This window comes from Hevea brasiliensis, chromosome 17, assembly GCF_030052815.1.
Source record: "Hevea brasiliensis isolate MT/VB/25A 57/8 chromosome 17, ASM3005281v1, whole genome shotgun sequence".
Classification (NCBI taxonomy): Eukaryota; Viridiplantae; Streptophyta; class Magnoliopsida; order Malpighiales; family Euphorbiaceae; genus Hevea; species Hevea brasiliensis.
Window position 1 is genome coordinate 8,806,964 of NC_079509.1, and position 18,332 is coordinate 8,825,295.

The 18,332-nt window shown below is 30.5% G+C and overlaps 2 protein-coding genes, 1 long non-coding RNA gene and 1 pseudogene across 4 annotated transcripts; 3 read left to right on the top strand and 1 right to left on the bottom strand.

Moving 5' to 3' along the window:
- The first annotated feature begins 5,012 nt into the window (after nucleotides 1–5,012).
- Nucleotides 5,013–5,967, top strand: LOC110642817 (uncharacterized). Of its 2 annotated transcripts, none has more exons than XR_002492516.2 (2): nucleotides 5,013–5,402; nucleotides 5,595–5,967. It is a non-coding gene; the product is annotated as an uncharacterized LOC110642817 (long non-coding RNA). The 2 variants fall into 2 exon arrangements; XR_002492517.2 differs by having other exon boundaries at nucleotides 5,013–5,339.
- A 4,273-nt stretch (nucleotides 5,968–10,240) lies between these two features.
- Nucleotides 10,241–11,163, top strand: LOC110642798 (uncharacterized; annotated as a pseudogene).
- A 1,262-nt stretch (nucleotides 11,164–12,425) lies between these two features.
- LOC110642821 (glutaredoxin-C1) lies at nucleotides 12,426–13,516 on the top strand. Its single transcript, XM_021794987.2, has 4 exons — nucleotides 12,426–12,795; nucleotides 12,896–12,984; nucleotides 13,070–13,168; nucleotides 13,286–13,516. Exons 1-4 carry the CDS (start codon nucleotides 12,692–12,694, stop codon nucleotides 13,369–13,371), a joined length of 378 nt encoding a protein of 125 aa, XP_021650679.1. The 5' UTR covers nucleotides 12,426–12,691; the 3' UTR covers nucleotides 13,372–13,516.
- LOC110642820 (anthranilate phosphoribosyltransferase, chloroplastic) lies at nucleotides 13,405–17,681 on the bottom strand. Its single transcript, XM_021794986.2, has 10 exons — nucleotides 17,252–17,681; nucleotides 17,009–17,152; nucleotides 16,596–16,757; nucleotides 16,407–16,490; nucleotides 15,259–15,447; nucleotides 14,629–14,719; nucleotides 14,421–14,480; nucleotides 14,094–14,212; nucleotides 13,825–13,959; nucleotides 13,405–13,736 (listed from the first exon to the last, which is right to left on the bottom strand). The coding sequence occupies exons 1-10, from the start codon at nucleotides 17,513–17,515 to the stop codon at nucleotides 13,692–13,694; spliced, it is 1,293 nt and encodes a 430-aa protein (XP_021650678.2). The 5' UTR covers nucleotides 17,516–17,681; the 3' UTR covers nucleotides 13,405–13,691.
- Between the last annotated feature and the right edge of the window lie 651 nt (nucleotides 17,682–18,332).

Genomic DNA, 18,332 nt, shown 5'->3' on the forward strand with positions numbered 1-18,332 from the left:
GATTATCTTTTGGATGGGAGTGGGAAGGGAGACCGAAAACAAGATGGTTTGATATTTTGCTTTTGAGATTTTATAAAAAAAGGTTTACCACGTTCATCAGCATTTTTGTCTCTGGTTCATCTAGTTGAGAACCAACCTTCTAAAGACCAGCCCTTAGATACTCATACGTTACTTTACCATCGTTATCAGTATCCATCAATGAAAACATTTCTGTGATTACTTGCTTGCCTTTGCCACTCTGATTAATGAGGGTGAGCTCAAACAAGTTGCTAATGTCAGTGCCCTTACTGGCTAGAGCGATGAAGACAAAAACATAGGAGCAATTGTCCTCGAGGTTTTTAACATATCTAGGTAAAAGTAAATGGCTCTCTGGTAACCGCCGATGGTGAAATTCTCGCTGGCAATTTGTTTCGCCCTTAATTAGGGTTAATTATCAGATGCATCAGAAATACAAAAAAATAGTGTTCATTCTCTCACAGAAATATGAATTCTTCTTACAATACAGGGAGTAAATCCTACATAATTGTGAAAGAATGTGAGAGATAGTGTATGTGCACTAAGTGCACTTAATAATTTCTCTAGTTAGAGAGGGAGGTGGTGGATGTTCATGCAGTGGGGGTGCACACAGCAGGTATGTGGTGGGGGCATGGTGAGTGCCATGTACATAGAAAATCTATCAGCCACTTATTCTTGCGTGACAACAAGCTCCTTGCTTATATGTTTAATATGTTTGTGTCAAGTGTAATGACTTTTTAAAGTTTATATGTTTAATAAGTCACAAAATTAGTTTAAGTATACAATAGACAAAATTCAAATGATTCAAGTGTGTAATGATACATATAACAATAAATTTTCAACCAATCCATGAGTATTGTTTTTTAATTTATTAGATAATATTAAATTTTACAATCAAATTATAAAATAAAATAAATTTTATATGTAAGTATCTGCTTTTGAATAAATAAAAATATATTTAACAGTATACAAATAACGTCAAAGTATATATACTTAAAAAAAAAAATCAAAGTATATATGTACGCATAAAAGAGATTTTGATTCCTAAATATAACTTTGGCATGCCATTTCAGTTTAATTATATTACATTTTGTCATATACTGTGAGTATTCTTCAATTTAATTTAATTTGAATGTCACATTTTTATATTATTTTTTCTAAGTTGAACTATATATATGAAGGTATTTCCTTTAAAATATTATTATTCTATTATATTATATTATATTATTATTCTTTCTAAGAAATGAAAGTCCAATGGAGACATCTTTTTGCTAACTGGGTTACAATTCTATATGTAGATGGGAATCAACATTTAAATTATTGATATTCTTTCTAATAAATGAAGGTCCAATGGAGACATCTTTTTCTTAACTAGGTTACAATTCTATGTATATAGGATTCTGATTCTCATAATTAGTAACAGAAAATCACAAGAAAACTATTCTCTATATTTATTCTGATTCTTCAAATTTCTGATAGTTTGCATTTTAAATAATGATGAATTCTATAATTACTTAATTTATAATAAAGTAAAATTATATTATTATAGAAAATAAATTAATATAGTGAAATTTTATTATTCATATTTTTCTATAAAGTAATTACTTATGAAAAATTTATTAATTTAATAAAAAAATAAAATTTTTCACGTAAAAGAATATATATAATATTTTTTTAATAATGTTTAAAAATATTATAAATAAAATTAAACATGGTATACTTATTTAGCATGTCATATTTAATATCTATTATTTTAATTAAAATTTAAGATGCTAACAAAATTTTATTTTTTTCCGTTAAATTAATAAATTTTTATAATTAACTACTTTATGAAAAAAACATTATTTTATAAAAATTTAATATAGTTAATTATGAAATTTTATTAAATTACTTTATTTTTTATAATAAAATAATTTTACTTTATTTTAAACCAAGTAATTATAGAATAAATGATTATTATAGGGTGGAGATTCAATTTATTCAATAATTCTTTTTTTTTGTTAAAATGGATATTCAATTTCCCATTAAAATTTGGTGTAATTTTATCGATTATAATCCATATTTACTCATAAAATATTCCTAATTAAATTGAATGGTGTTAGATTAATTAGGGTCTTAAATTGAATGGTGTTAGATTAATTAGGGTCTTCCACTGCCTCCATGGCGAACGCAATCAAAATATAAGAAGAATAGAATAAAGAGATACGGGAGAGAGAGAGTTGACGAGAAAAAAAAATTAATAACAAAAAAGTAAAAAGGAGGTGCGTGTAGGGGTGTGGAAAGAAACGGTTCGGTTTTGAACCAAATAAACCGAAAACCAAAGTTAAGGATTTTTAAAAACCGAACAGAATCGAATTTTAAGACGAAACTGAACCGAAGTAACCAATTTAATTTGATTCAGTTCGGTTCAAAACCAATTAAACCGAACTTTTTAGAAATTTAACATCACACATACTTTATACACATAAATCTCATCCCAGCAACTCAAAAATCTCAAACAATTTAAACAGAAACAAGAATAAACCTCAAATTCAACATTACAACAGCAAATTGAAGACTTTCAAATCAAGTTCTTAAATCTCAAATACTCAAAGTCTCAAACAATCTTATGAACAAAAACATAATAATCAATTTCAATCTTCTAGATGCAAGAACAGAATTCCAGATGTAGTACCCATTACTCAATTTATTGAAAAAAAACTAAAAATTACACAAAATTTCAATAGTAAATTTTGCAATACTCTTTACAATCTGCTTACATTTTGCAATAAATTACAAATTCTCACAATATGCCTATATTTTGTAATACCCATTACAAAAATAATACCCACCAAATACATCAAACTTCTATCAAAAAAAAAAAAAAAACATCGAACCTACATGAGAAACTAAAGGAATTTGAGCAATAGCGGATTTTCTTCTTCGCTTCAATCATCTCCCATCTGCTCTAGCGCAAAAGATGAAGAAGAAGAAGTCGATGAACAATAGCAGCAGTGACATGTGAGTTGGTGAGCGACAACTGACTGAATCTCGTGCTACAAAGCGACATGCAAGGCAAAGAGATAACTCAATTGACAAGCTGTAAGGCCATTAATACGATGAGAATATGAGATAATAATGTTACACGAAGAAAAAAGAAGAAGAAGAAATAGTAGAGAGGTCAACGGAGCAGAGGACGGTAGTGAGAGGGAACAAGGATAGATGATTATATTTAGGCTTAGGGTTATGTTTTTATCCTTGGACTTGGTCTGGACAAGGGCCTGGTTAAACTTTTGGGCTTTAAATTTTGGTTTATTTGATTTTTTTGGTTACAACCGAAAATTAAAAATTACCTAAATATACTAATCGAACCGAAATTGAAACCTAAATAACTTAATCGTTTGAACCAAAATCGATCGGTTCTGTTTGGTTTCTCCGTTCAAATCGAGAAATGCTCAGCCCTAGGTGCGTGACTGGGTACACAAGCAGTAAGTATAGATGGTTGACTGGCCTGAAAAAAGAAGAAAAATATTAAGGATTGCTTTCTTGTTGTTGTTGTTGTTGAAGATGAAAAATATTGATATTCCATTTTCCATTTAATTGTGATTTTAATTTTAGATTAGCTTTTAAAGAATGAGTTAATAGTTATATAAATTTTTAAAGTGTTTAATGATAATAAGCCATTCAAGTTTAAAAACAAATCAAATAAGTATTTCAAATTATAAAAATACATAAAATAAGTTATTTTACTATTTTTGACACAAATAAACTCTTTAACTTTTAAAAATAGATAAATAAATGTGAAATTATAATTTAACTCTGATATAAATTCAGCAAAAAAATGTACAAAAATTTTTTAGTGCATAAAAATCTTTTAGTATTTATTACATCGCAAAGCATATTAATAAATTGTTCTTTAAGTGTAAAATATGTAATTTTTATATATGTTTTTAACTGAATTTATATTAAAAATAAATTATAATTTTATATTTTTTTTATTTTTAAAAATTAAAAATTTATTTATCCTCAAAACAATAAACTGATTTATTTAATTACTTTTAAAAATGAAAAGGATTCATTAGATTTTAAAATTTTTAAAAATTAGATAATTATTTAATATAATTTTAAAAGTTTAAATAGTTTTTTTGCTTTAATTTTAATTTTCGACATCATTATTAGAGCCAGAACCATTTAAGCCTTTCAATCAATCCAAAAGTCGACTTATAGGTTCAAAGTGCTAAATTAATAAATAAGTCATATTAACGTCAAGTATTCAAACAATATAAAATTTTTACTCCATATGCCTTTCACCCTCCCCAAAAAAATCTAAGTTCTAACACTACTTAAATCTTTAGCACATTATCACATCATCACCGCACTACTGCTCAATTTATGACCGTTGAATGCCCAATTCAAGGCCACGGCCCCCCTCGTTCATGTCCATTTGTTTTGAAAAAAAAGACATGTATATATATATATATATATATATACGAAAAGAATATGTAGTAACATTTTTATTTACTATTTAGGTGGAAAATAGTTTAAAAAATTAATGTGGATTTTCTCTTAATTTTTCCTGTTCAAATGGTGAGAGAGAGAGATATTATCGTATAGTTTTTGAAAATTTTTAATAAATAAGACGAGAACAAAATCATCTTGATGCAAACGAAAATCATCTAAATTTTTTTAATAAAAAAGAAAATAATTCCTATAAAAAAAGTATTACATTACTCAATAAAATTAATTAAGTTTACAAGCTTCATGATTCTTAAATACATTAATTTTATTTTAATCTAAGTAAAATATATAATAAAATAAAATAATTTTTTATAGTTTTTCTTTTATAATTATATAATTTATTAAATTAATTAGATTATATGATTTGGTAAAAGTGATTAAATTTATATTTAAGAAAACAAAGTTTAATTCTAAAAGTTAAATGAGGCGTTTTTTTTGAACTTAAAAAACGACATAGTTTTCAGTTTATTGAATCTAATGAAACCTAAAGTGCCAAAACAGATAAGAAGAAAAAAAAAAAAGGCGCTAAAACAGTAAAACGCTACTCAGTCCCCTCCTCTCTTTTCCAATTCCACTGCTGTCCCTCTCTCGTACGATCCCTTCCAACGACCCTAGCTGGTGGTCATTTGATCAATTCCTTCGGTGTTCTGAGGCTGCCATGGTTTGACTCTCTCTCTGCTGCTCTTTTTTCTCATTGTTGTCATCGATCCTAACTGATGTTGTGACGTGACTCTCTCTCTCGTTGTGCTTCTGCTGCTCTTTGGGTCGTTTTTCTTTCTCTTGCCTCTCGAATGTGGACTGTCTCGGGCGACAAACAACGACCTCAGGTTCGTTGATGGAATACGCCCCATATGTTTTGGAAAACAAGAATTATATCTGAACTTAATTAGGTGAATGTTCAAACATAATGGAAAATCTCATAATTTATTTGCGATTTTTGGTACTTAATTTTGATTCCCATATTTTCAATGTTTTGATATGATTTTATTTTCTTTGAGTTTCCAGTTAATAAAATGGTAGCGTATTTTCTGTATTGTCTTTTTTCGCATGTTCTCTCTTAAAGCCTCTCACTCTTTAATTAGGCACTTTTGGCTCGGCAAGCTGTTTGAAAAAATGCCCCTACCATTTGAAGGGAAGTGGCACACTGCTATATTGACGGCAATGCAGATGCAGTAGAGTTCTGTCCACATGACTTTGTACCGCTACGTTTTAGCAGCTGCAACTTACCCTCTGCAAGAGGGTGATTGGCTGAGTCGATCTGGAAGCATTTCGATCCTTGATGTTGATGCTGATGCCGGTCGCTTTTATTGTTTCTTCGTGTGAAACGGCGGAGATCTTTGATATCGAGAGTGTCTGTTTGGGACTGAATAAACATTTTTAAGATATATTTGTAAGAGAATGTTAAAAAATATTTAAAATTAAATTTAAATTTTAGTAATAAAATATTAAAATAATTTATTAATATATATATATATATATATATACAGAGAGAGAGAGAGAGAGGAAAGCAGAATGAGCTTTCAAATCACAATACTAAATTTTGGAGGTTCTTGGGGCAGGCAATGGGTGCTTGACATAGTAATTAAAGTTGCACTTCAGGCACATCTGGGGCTCAATGCTTACGAGACTCGAATTCTAGCATCTTGTGTGCCTTTATTTCAAGCACAAGGCTCTTACATGCATGCTTTTCTTAAGTTTATATTTGGTGAGTACTTTCATTAGCAAAAAGTGCTAAATTTAAACTTGGTATTTGTCAATTTATCAAACGAAAATGCTTGGTGTGTAAAAAATACTTATAAAAGTTATACAAATAAAATGAAATGTTCACTTTTTCCTTAAGTTATTTATGCTTCAACTTAATTTAGTTTCCCACCAAAATTATTTTTCTTTAAAATTTAATCAATCATAATTTTTTTATTTTTTGACTAATTAGCTCTTATCAATCATCTAGCCAATTATATCTCACCAATTTTTTAATCAATCAATAACTTCTATTAATCTCTTAACCAATCATAGCCCACTAAAAATTCAATCAATTATGTCTAACTACACTAAAAATTCAATCAATCATAATTGATTTATATAGTGTATTAAAATCGAACTGAATCAGATTAGTCGAATCGATTTAAATGAGAACCGGGTTAATGACTGGTTCAATTCAAGCTTTAATCCATTTATTTAGCAAATTGGAGTTGATCCATCCAAATTGAGCGAGTAACTGGTGGACCAATTAGAATATAAATTAAGTAGCTATAATCAATTAGATTAATTAATCAATTAACTATTAATAATTAGATCATGAATCAAGTAACTAAGTTAAATTACAACATAATCAATTGGATAAATAAATCAAGTAACTAATAAGAATTAAATCAATTAATTAATTAGATGTCAAACATGTAACTACAATCAATTATACCATAATCAAGTATTATTGAGTACTTTATTAATTAATCAAGTATATCATAAATTAAATACTATAATCAATTAGATCATAATCAAGTACAATCGGATATTCTATTAATTAATCAAGTAGATTATAAATCAAGTAATTATAACCAATTACATCATAATCAAGTATTATTAGTTATTTTATTAATTAATCAACTATATCTTAATCAATTAGATCATAAATCAAGTAACCATAATTAATTACATCATCATTAAATACTATTGAATATTTATCAATTAATAAAGTATATCATAGTTGATCACCTAATAAATCAAGTAACTATAATCAATTACATTATCATCAAGTACTATAGTATATTTTATCAATTAATCAAGTAGATCATAATCAATTAGATCACAAATCAAGTAACTATAATAAATTAGATTATAAATTAAGTGATTATGATTAATTACGTTATAATTAATTAATCAATTAGATAAGAGTGAGCATTATTTGGTTTAAATCCAAAAAACCGATTGAACCAAATTAATTTAGAAATTCAATTAGGCTTTTATAGGAATTTGGTTCGGTTTAATTTTTATTTATGAATTTTTCAATATATATTGGTTTGGTTTTGGAAACAATATAATATTTTTCTTTTTTCTTTTATCTTCTGAAAATCAAATTGCCTAATCAATTAGATCATAAATCAAGTAACTATGATCAATAAGATCATAATCAAGCACTATCGATATTTTATCAATTAATCAATTAGATCATAAATCAATTTATTATGACCAATTACATTATAATTAAGCATTATTGGGTATTTTATCAATTAATCAAGTAGATCATAAATTAAATAACTCTAATCAATTATATTATAATAAATTCGATTGATTAATCAAACAACTATTAACAATTAGATCATAATCAAGTATTAATGAATTTTTTATTAATTAATTAAATAGATCATAATTAATTAGATTAAAATTAAGTAATTATGATCAATTACATCATAAACAATTCATAAGGATGAGTATTATTTAGTTCAGATTGAAATAACCGTCTAATCGAACGTAATTAATTTGAAAATTCAATTCTATTTTTGTTGAAACTCAGTTCGGTTCAATTTTTAGTTTTGAATTTTTTAGTTAATTAAGTTCGATTTTGAAGATAACAAAATATTGTTTTTCCTTTTTTTTTCCTTCTTTTTGTGATAATCGGACTACCTAATCAATTAGATCATTAATCAAGTAACAATGCTAAATTAGATCATAATCACCTAGATCAATTAACCAAGTAACAATTAATAATTATATCAATTAATCAAGTAACCATTAAGCTATTAGATCATAAATCAAGTAATTATGATTAATTACACCATAATCAATTAGAACAATTAATCAAGTAATGATTAATCAATTAAATTTTAAATCGATTAATTATGATCAATTAGATTATAATAAAGTACTATTAATTTTTTATTAATTAATCAAGTACATCATAATCAATTAAATCTAAATCAATTAATTATTATCAATTACATCAGAATTAAGTATTATCGGATATTTTATCAATTAATCAAGTGTATCACAATTAATTAGATCATAAATTAAGTAAATATGATTAATTACATCACAATTAATTAAATCGATTAATCAAATAACTATTAACAATTAGATAAAGTACTATCAAGTATTTTATAAATTAATCAAATAGATCATATTCAATTAGTGTATAAATCAGCCATGATCAATTACAGCATGATCAATTAGATGGGGGTGAGTATTATTTGTTTCAGACTGAAATAACTAATTGATCGAACATAATTAATTTGGAAATTCGGTTTAGTTTTAATAGAAATTTAGTTCGATTTAGTTTTTATTTTTGAATTTTTGGTTTATACGGTTAAATTTTAGAGATAACATAATATTTTCCTTTTTTTCCTCCTTCTTGTGAAAATTGAACCACCTAATTAATTAGATCATAAATCAAGTAACTATAATAAAGTGGATCATAATTAATTGACCAATTAATTAATCAAGTAATTATTAACAATTAGATTAATTAATCAAATAACTATTAGTCAAATAAATTATAAATCAAACAACCATGATCAAGTACATCATAATTAATCAATTAGATAAGGACAAGCATTATTAAGTTCAGACTGAAATAATCAGCCGGACCGATTTAATTTGTAAATTCAATTTAATTTTTGTAGAAATTTGGTTCGATTCAATTTTTATTTTTAAATTTTTTGGATTATTCGGTTTGATGTTAGAGACAACATAATATTTTCTTTTTTTCTTCCTCTTCTGAAAATCGAATCGTTTCCCATTATTATAGAACTTGAAGGATGTATGAGAAGAAAAATGTAAATTTAGTTCGGGAAAAAATCGAAAATGGATATATGAAGAAGATACTTCAGATGGGTATGGAGTCTTTTACTTGAGAATAAGTTATGGAATTAGAGGTTGAGATGTGCCATTATTGATTAGAGTAATGGTAGACTCTTATAGGTTAAAAGAATGATAGGTTTTGATAGGTTAAATAAATGGTGGGATGGTTTTTTATTGATTGAATAATAGGTGAAACATAATAAATTGGAAATAATAGAAGAAATAAAAATTAGAAATTTTGAAATTCAAATCATAAAAGACTAAATAGACATTATATATCAGAAAACTGTCATGAATTTACTAAATTACCCTCCATTTGTACATTTTTATAGACAGATTTTTATACACATAGTCAAGTCCTCAAAGGAAAATCCTATATTGCCGCATTAGAAAGCTTTTGGAATTAATATCGTTGGTGATAATTAGTAATCAAAATCTCATCAAATCAAAACTTATAATAAATTATATTTATTTTATTTGAATTACAAAAATATTAAATATTTGATTGCTTATTAGTTATTATTATTTTTTATTTTCATATTATTTGAAGTTGATGAAATATTCACATTTATTTGACTTTTATGAATTTTTTAATTTTTTTTTTAATTTTCGCACCTCACTTCACTCGGTATGTGCTTGCACCTTGCGCTTAAGCTATAGGACCCTTAGCGCTTTAGTGTGCCTTAAGCTTTCAATAATTATGGTGCTTGAGAATTTATAAGTTAGAGTGCTCTTTCACATGAAGAAAAAGATGAGAAAATATGAGAAAACGCCAATTACATAACAAACGGTATTTTTAAATTTTTAGAAATAAAAAAGAAAGGGAAAGATTTGACAATGAAATGATAATTAGTTAATATTTAGATTTTTCATGGCCTTACCCATGCATTTTCAAGAAATTGAACCCATTTCATACTTGATAGAAGTGACAATGAAAATGAATTCCCTTTTGAGGTCTTTGGCAACCACATCCACGGTACTCGTCTGTAAATCTGATTAGCTGATCTTTGTTTTTTGTTTTATTGGTTGATTTTGGTTACTCCTATTAATTTTTGAGGAAGGGAGCTTTCTAAGATCAGCTCCTCTATGTGCCTTTGCTTGGATTGGAATCCATCAGCCACATCTGTCTCGATTTGACCGTCAGATGGTTCTGTCTCAATAATCTCCTTCTCAGAGTCCCGACTATACTATAATTCAAGAATGGAAAGCTCAAGATTTTGAGCTACGGGCCGCTTCCTTTGATATGTATGCACTAACCACAATTGTTATACACTGGCACGGATGAATGCAAATTCAGTTGCTGGTATATGCGGGATAGTCCTCCAAATATTGTATTTCAGAATTCAAAGGTTCAAAAGATGGGTATTTGTTGCATTGCAAAGTGTTCTAGTAATCTTAATACCTTACTGGGAGTTATGATGAGTATCTAAGGGTTTGGGATGTAAGATCAATCTCAAAACCAATAAATGAGGCTTCAATTCATTTAGTTGTGGTGGGAGGGTGTGAGGGTGGCCCCGGGGGGGGGGGGGGTTGGGGGGTGGGGTTGTGGCGGGCGCGCGGGGTTGGGGGGAGGATGGGGAGGAGAGGAGTTTGGAGAGTCAAGCACCATCCATATGTTCCAGGTCTGGTTTTGGCAACTTCCATGCACAACGGGTTTGCAATTGTAAATACTGAAGATGAGAAATGTGAGCTGATTGAAACTTATGGTAAACGTGGCTCACTTGCTTATGGGGCAGATTGGCAAAAAGGGAATTATCTCAAGAGGACAAGCAGAAGAGCAGTGTGATGGCTACTTCTTCCTTTTATGATCCGCTTCTGCGGATATGGATGCTAGAAAAAGATAACTTTAAATGACTGATTATGTTCAGTGCAACTAACATGTCTCAGTATTATTTTCAAACCATGCCTTGCCGCTGCTTTTGGGCATATGCTTTGATAGGTATGCATCATCCATGGTGTCTAAACTTCTCTCTCTCTCTCTCGGTTCAGTGGTAATTTACAATAAGAATTTCAAGTTTTGACTATTTTAGAGAATGAAAGGCTATCTAGAAACGAACTCAAACATCCATCCATAAAACAAGGGCCCTAAATAATATGCTACCGTGTTTACTTTTCCTGATAGTGAGAGCTTTTCATTATGCTGCTACCGTGTTTACTTTTCGTTATTAATTCCTTGTTGCTTTATGATTGTTAAATATAATTTTCCCTTGCCCACATTAATGTTCTATTCTGTTATAGGAGCAATAATGTTAGTTGTGGTCTGGTCTCCTCTTCTTTTTGTTGGTCATTTCTATCATTGTCTAATCGGTGGACGAGAAAAAGATATACATGTCATTGGTGTTGAAGTAATCAAAATTTTCAGTCGCATATCATGCATATTTGGTGTATGGTGGTGAATTTTGTTTTGCTTGTTTGGTTAACATAAAGAATCTTATCAATATCACTTATCATTTTTGGTGGTTGCCTTAGCTTTGTTCACATAGGTCATATATTTTTTTGATTTGCTTTTACCTGACAGTGTCACTTTCATCTGCTAAACCAACAACTCTCTTCAACTATGTTGGACAGTTTCTTACTTTAATATTCATAGTCACCCTACGAACTTAAAAATGTACATTAAGGCTTTGGCTTTTTGGTAATAAATAGTTGCACTCAAGAGCTTGTATAGCTCAAAGCAACCTCATAGTTGAATATATAGCTACTTTATTTTCAAATCCTAGGCATTTAGTTTCAGAGAACGTTAGAAGTCTAATCGAAGAGATTCTCTGTCTGCCTGGTAGACTTATGCCCTTTGCCTGGGACTTTGATCGGGTATATTGTGCCTAACCAAATTTCTTAATGGGTTGTCGTTTCTATCTTTTGACTTACGGGGATATTATTATTATTACCACCCTACAAGGATAGCATGGATACCATCCTAGATAAGCTGCTTGAAGTAATGTTAATTTTTCAATTCCTCAAAAGCTTTTTTATGAGAGTAATTTAGGAAAAAAATTATTTTACTTAAATATATGACAAATCTTTAATTTTTGGATTCATATGCAAGAGTATTAAGAAGGTTTAAAAATTTTACATAAAGACCCAAGTGGAATATGGTTTTGGGTTCAGAGATCCATCCCACTTGGAGGCGAATGGATCAAAACGCTGACGAATTTCGATTATTCGTTTGGGTTGGTATCGAAACTTTCCACGAGACACCTGTGGAAGCTAGGCGTCAGTTAGCTACAACAGCGAACATCCACTAGACACCTGTGGATCAGCGTTTCTCTGCTGCTGCTACCAAAACTTTCCACGAAAATCCATCACAAGACACTTGTTCTCCTTCTCGGCTGCGTTTGTTTCTCTCTGTTTCTCCAACAATAACTATTAATTAGAGACACAAATGGGTTCGCTTTTGAGTTCTACCAAAAAGACCAAGGAAGAAATTGAAATGGCACTTAAAAAAGCAAAGGAGATCTCCACTTCTGCTCCTGTCGTCGTTTTCAGGTTTTTCATTTCCCAGTCTTTCTTTCTTTCTGCTTCTTCTTCCTTATTTTTTTTATATTTATTTTTATTTTTTTTAATGTCTGGGTGCATTTGTTTACAGCAAAACATACTGTGGTTATTGCAATAGGGTCAAGCAGCTGCTGACACAATTAGGAGCAAGTTTCAAGGTCATTGAACTGGATGAGGAAAGTAGGGGCGTAAGACCTCTTTGCCTTGCCTCTTTTTTTTTAGCTAAAAAAATTCCTACATTTTAAACCAAATTTCTCTTTTGAAGGTGATGGAGCTGAAATTCAATTAGCTTTAGCAGAATGGACTGGGCTAAGGACTGTACCTAATGTGTTTATTGGTGGAAAACACATTGGTGGTTGTGACTGTAAGGCCACACTCCATACCTGTTCTTGTCTTCTTCATCTTGTCATCTGTCTCTTCAATTTTCATGGTTTCTATTTGCATTTCTAAACCCTTTACCTTGTTTGGTTGGTTGTTGCAGCTACACTGGAGACGTACCAAAAAGGTGAGCTCTTGTCTCTTCTCAATGATGCTGGCGCCATTGCCAACAACTCTGCTCAGCTGTGAATGATGTGGAAACAGGATGATCATGTAGCAAGATTAGAATAAAATGAGTCTCCTTATGGACCAAACTAAATGGTGTCTTTTAACGTTGATACAAAATATGGATAGTTCATAGTTGAATGTATAGTTAAAATGGTTTTTCCTGCTATGTTTTTGTTCTCTTTCTACTCACGAATATTGCAATTTTCCCGGCTTAAAAAAGGAGAGACTGCAAAATTATATTCATATCCAGCATACTACATTTTTTTTTAGTATTTCTCTCCCTCTCTCTTTTATGGTTTGGATGAACTTTCGAGATCATATTGCATTAGATGCGCCAATCATTATTCGGTAGTCTGGACAAGCATTTCCTCTTTCGCCTTCTGCTCCTGTCAAATAAAACGGATGGAATAAAACTGGTGATGTTCAATTCCAGCAAATGCCAAAAGGTTCGAGAATGGAGAGAGTTTAACTTACTTTTGAAATTTTTATCCACAAATTAAGCGTTTTCATAGCTTTTCCTGACAATTGTGTCTCGCGAGCCAAAGCTACCCCTTCTGCTAAACTGTTCACACGGCCACTTACCAAGAGAGCTGCTGCTGCATTTAGGATCTGATATAATAGTCCCAAGTTTTGAATTAGTATGCACACGTAATATGATAGTCCCTAGTTATGAATTAGTATGCATACAAAAACAAGTAAGTAGAAAGGAAGCTTTCTGATCAAAATGGGTTAAAGAAACTCACAAGTGCATCAGCAATGGACCCTTTCTCCCCTGATAATACTCGTTTTAGTGTTTCTGCATTGTAATCTGGGCCTCCACCTCGCAAGCTGTCTAAAGTGCAACGATGAATGCCAAATTCCACTGTATGGTAAACAGTCTCAGTTTATCAGCAATTTAAATCATCACTCATCCACACTTCCGCAGATGTAAGCATACTTCAGGACAAGTAATGTATTGCAAGTCTTAATCTACTCCATTCAAGTACTTGGAGGAGCTGAGCCACATAAAATTACTTATTCAAAGACAGAAATGAACAAATTTCTTCCTCACGTCAGTGATAAGATCTTACATGGATCAAATGAGAATTTCTCAATCTTTTCTTGAGTGATGTCAAGGACTATACCAGGTCCTGTATTCATATCAACATACAAATAAATAAGATAAGAACAAAGCTTAAAGGTAAAATGGAATAATCAAATTAGCAGTAAAAAAAAGTCTAATTATGTCATCCAACCATCTAGGCAGAGCTTGGGATACAGAAAAGGAAGAAATCATACCAAGGGGGCTCATTTCATCTAAGCCCTCTGAGTGAACAACTAACGCTCTCTTCATCCCAAATCGTTGCAATGCTTTAGCCATTTTGTATACCTACACAAGGAACATAAAACAATTCTTTAAGAGATGACTTGTTATGACAATAGTTACCTAAAAGTACGCAAGTTACTTGAAAAGAACAGCCTTTTGGGGAGAACAGGTGGGAAGTACCAAACGTAGTCTAGCACCAAAAGTTTCCCATAGCCCCTCCCTCAAACTTCTGAATTGGCCCCACCTCGAATTTCACCCTAGCTCTCCCTCTAAGAATCTTAAGGTTTAACTTAGCTTCTATGTATGATTCTGACTTAAATGTAAGAGCATCTACCTTAAACTGCAGAGAATCAAGTGCAGTGCTCACAATATTAAAAGATTTGGTTATAGAAGTCACAGTTGCATGTAATTAACATGTTAAACGCTTAAAATTTAGTAGGATAAAAGCCCAAATTAGATTGGCTTCTCAACTTATGCCAGATAGTCAATAAGCTCAATATGAACTATTCAGTTTCTCAATATATGTAAGTAATGATTAGCAATTTCAATTGTCGAAGAGAAGATAGTTTATCATATCTATAGTTCAAGGTACGGGCACTTACTAAGTCTCCTTTGTATACTCCAACAACACCAAAAGGTACACGAGCAGGATTCAACATAGGGCCCAATATATTGAAAACTGTCTTTACTTTTAGTTTTTTCCTCACTGGGCTTACAATCTTCATTGCAGGATGGTACTTTGGAGACATCATAAAACCAATTCCTGCTTCATTCACACACCTTGATACCCCCTGGGTTAAAAAGGGGAGGTGGGAGAGAGAGAAAACAAACTAAATCAATATATGCAAAAACATTAAATATTATCTACAAATAAATGGATTTGCAAACATATGGTTTGAATTTCACCTAGCAATGTTCTAGGTAATCCATTAAAAAATTCACAACAAAAGAGAAACCATAATGACAACACAATATTCAAACACCAATTATATTTAAAAAAAAAAAAATGAAAACAAAGAGAAAATAATATAAAAGGTCATAGAAAAATATGCATGCCTATTTACAGCTCTAGTATAGATTAAAGCCCAATAAATGTAGACATCATGTCAACTGGAACTTCACAGCAATACCCTTTCTTAGATATTCTATGCCCAGAACAGAATTTCATCCATAGCTAAAGAAGAAAAATTATAAGAAATGCTAACAGAATCTAGCAAAGAAATTGGCACATTACCACTGATACTTCTTAGACATGGACTGGTTATTGTTTCAAGTTGGTGGGTATTGTTAATTCTGCAGCTCAATAAAAGTGTAACCCCATATAATATATTAAAAAAACTCATTCAGGAGTTCAGTTGCAGACGGATTTAGCTAAAAATTTCATCCCCTTACTTCTAATAAATTGTATCAGATATGACGTGAGTTAAAACAACCCCACTTACAAGTATTTTTATACATGGATTAATCGATCAAGGCTCTAAAGTACAGATCTATATGCCTTAGATGGTCTAGCATTTTGTAGGTCTTGGCATGAAGGACTCACTCTTTTACCGTGTCACTGCCACACAGAAATGGTAAAAGAGAGGGGCTAAAATTTCATGACCACTAAACAAGTGCAATAACTACTAGCTTGGTAGAATATGGTACACGTTCATTTTCTGTCCGTAAGGTACAGGACTATGGGTTAAAAACCTCCACCTTCTCACATTTAACATGAATTCCTCACACCTTTCATTCATGAAGAACCTACCTCTGGGTCCAGGTCAATTACTACCCCCAACGTTTCCAATACATCAGCACTTCCACATGCAGAAGAACTCGATCGATTCCCTTGCTGTGAAGCAAACAAGCAAAGTTTTATGACATTTAGCATGTAATGATCAAAATCTGACGTAGCATAAAAATTTATTGTGTTACTTTAGAGAATGAAAAATGTGACCTTGGCAACTTTGCCACCACAAGCAGCCGCAAGTATTGATGCCCCCGTAGAAATTTTAACGGTATTTGCTCCATCCCCACCAGTTCCAACAATGTCCACTGCATCAACTATCCCTTCAACTTTTCTAGCATGCTTAATCATCGCCCTTGCCAATCCCACAACCTGTTAGCCCAAGAAATCCCAGAATTATTTATGTTCTATTGCAATTCATTGCTTAACTAAAACATATCTCGTGTAGTAACATCTTTCGAAAGAAGTAACTGCTCTGTGGAATTAAATTAATGCCACAACTGAAAACAATAAAAGAAAATGGATGCAATTATTACTTCCGAAAGGAATTAATGCACCAAGCCATAGGCTTTGGGTTCCAAATAACAAGTCCCGTAACTCCAAGGCAGACAACACACACTTACTTCTTCATAAGTCTCCCCTTTGGCTCTCAGCAAGACAAGGAAGGCACCGATCAACGCCTCGTTGGCATCATTTAATAAAAAATCAAGCGATGCTTCAGCCTCGGATTCCGACAAATCCACCCGATTAATCAGACACTCAATCAACTGGAAAAAGAGGGGGGAAATTAAAAAAAAAAAAACCCAGAAAACAGAATCACAAGAAATAAGATACCCACGAAGAGAAAATTAAATTCAGAGGAAGACCTCATTAATTGCAGTTATGGGTGGAGACGAGTTTTCGCTAACACTAGAAAGGGCAGTAACCAGAGTGGTACTTTTACTGCTGCTACTTCTACTTCCGCATCTGTTTGCGCTCATCTGATTGGCACAGTCAATTTCTGTTGCCGAAACAAAGCAGCTGCCTTCTCGAAGATGGTAAATTGGCGATAGCGGTGGACGAGTTAATGAAGAAGGAATTACAGGCTGACGGAAAGAGAGTGAAGAGAAAGCAAAAGCTGCTGCCGCCATTTGGATTGAGAATAATAATGAACTCTCCACCGGGTAAGAGAGTCGAATGGGAGCATAAATAGCTTGAGAAAAAGAAGAAAAGGACAGCGGAGGACGCAGAGATTTGCAGCGGTTAGTTTTCACGCAAGATTCGCTTCCAATCGGAAATGAATTCAATCAGACTCGTCCTCGAAAACACAAAATTGACTCACAAAATAATTTTTTGTTATGCAAATTAAAAAATGTACATTTAATTATTATTATTATTATTATTATTATTATTAAATAAATAATTTAATTAATTAATTAATATGTATTTTATAACATGAAAGAATCGTAAATTCAAGTATTAATGATTTGTAACATTTTAAAAAATTTTACAATCATAATAATTAATAATTATGATATGATGATTTTATTTTAGAAAAAATTTAAAACTTTCCAAAATTTATATATTTTATTTTATAAAATTTATGTAAAATAATAGCTTTTTTATAGAGTGATTATTTTATCAAAAATTAGCGTTTGACACTACAGTTCTCACTTAAAAAAATATAAAAAAATAATTTTACAAAATTTAATTTAATAAAATATTATTCTGAATTTAAAAAATGAATTGCACAATTTATTTTTTATTATTAAATGTAAAAAAAGTTAATTCATTGTTATTAATTTTTATTTTATTACATTGCTTTATTTTTAAATTTAATATAATCACTTTATGCACATATGCAAAATAAATTATAAAAATTTTCATAAAGTTATAATTTCGTTTGAAATATAATAAATGCATTAATTAAATATTTTTTATGAAATAATTACTTTAAAATGTAAAATA

What these genes read in the sequence shown, in the direction of transcription:
- LOC110642821 (XM_021794987.2), top strand. Translation starts at nt 12,692, where the DNA reads ATGGGTTCGCTTTTGAGTTCTACCAAAAAGACCAAGGAAGAAATTGAA. An exon ending in GCTCCTGTCGTCGTTTTCAG is followed by an intron (nt 12,796 to 12,895) that starts GTTTTTCATTTC and finishes ATTTGTTTACAG; the next exon opens with CAAAACATACTGTGGTTATT. An exon ending in ACACATTGGTGGTTGTGACT is followed by an intron (nt 13,169 to 13,285) that starts GTAAGGCCACAC and finishes TGGTTGTTGCAG; the next exon opens with CTACACTGGAGACGTACCAA.
- LOC110642820 (XM_021794986.2), bottom strand. Translation starts at nt 17,515, where the DNA reads ATGGCGGCAGCAGCTTTTGCTTTCTCTTCACTCTCTTTCCGTCAGCCT. An exon ending in GGTCCATTGCTGATGCACTT is followed by an intron (nt 13,960 to 14,093) that starts GTGAGTTTCTTT and finishes CTATTATATCAG; the next exon opens with ATCCTAAATGCAGCAGCAGC. An exon ending in TGTGGATAAAAATTTCAAAA is followed by an intron (nt 13,737 to 13,824) that starts GTAAGTTAAACT and finishes TTTATTTGACAG; the next exon opens with GAGCAGAAGGCGAAAGAGGA.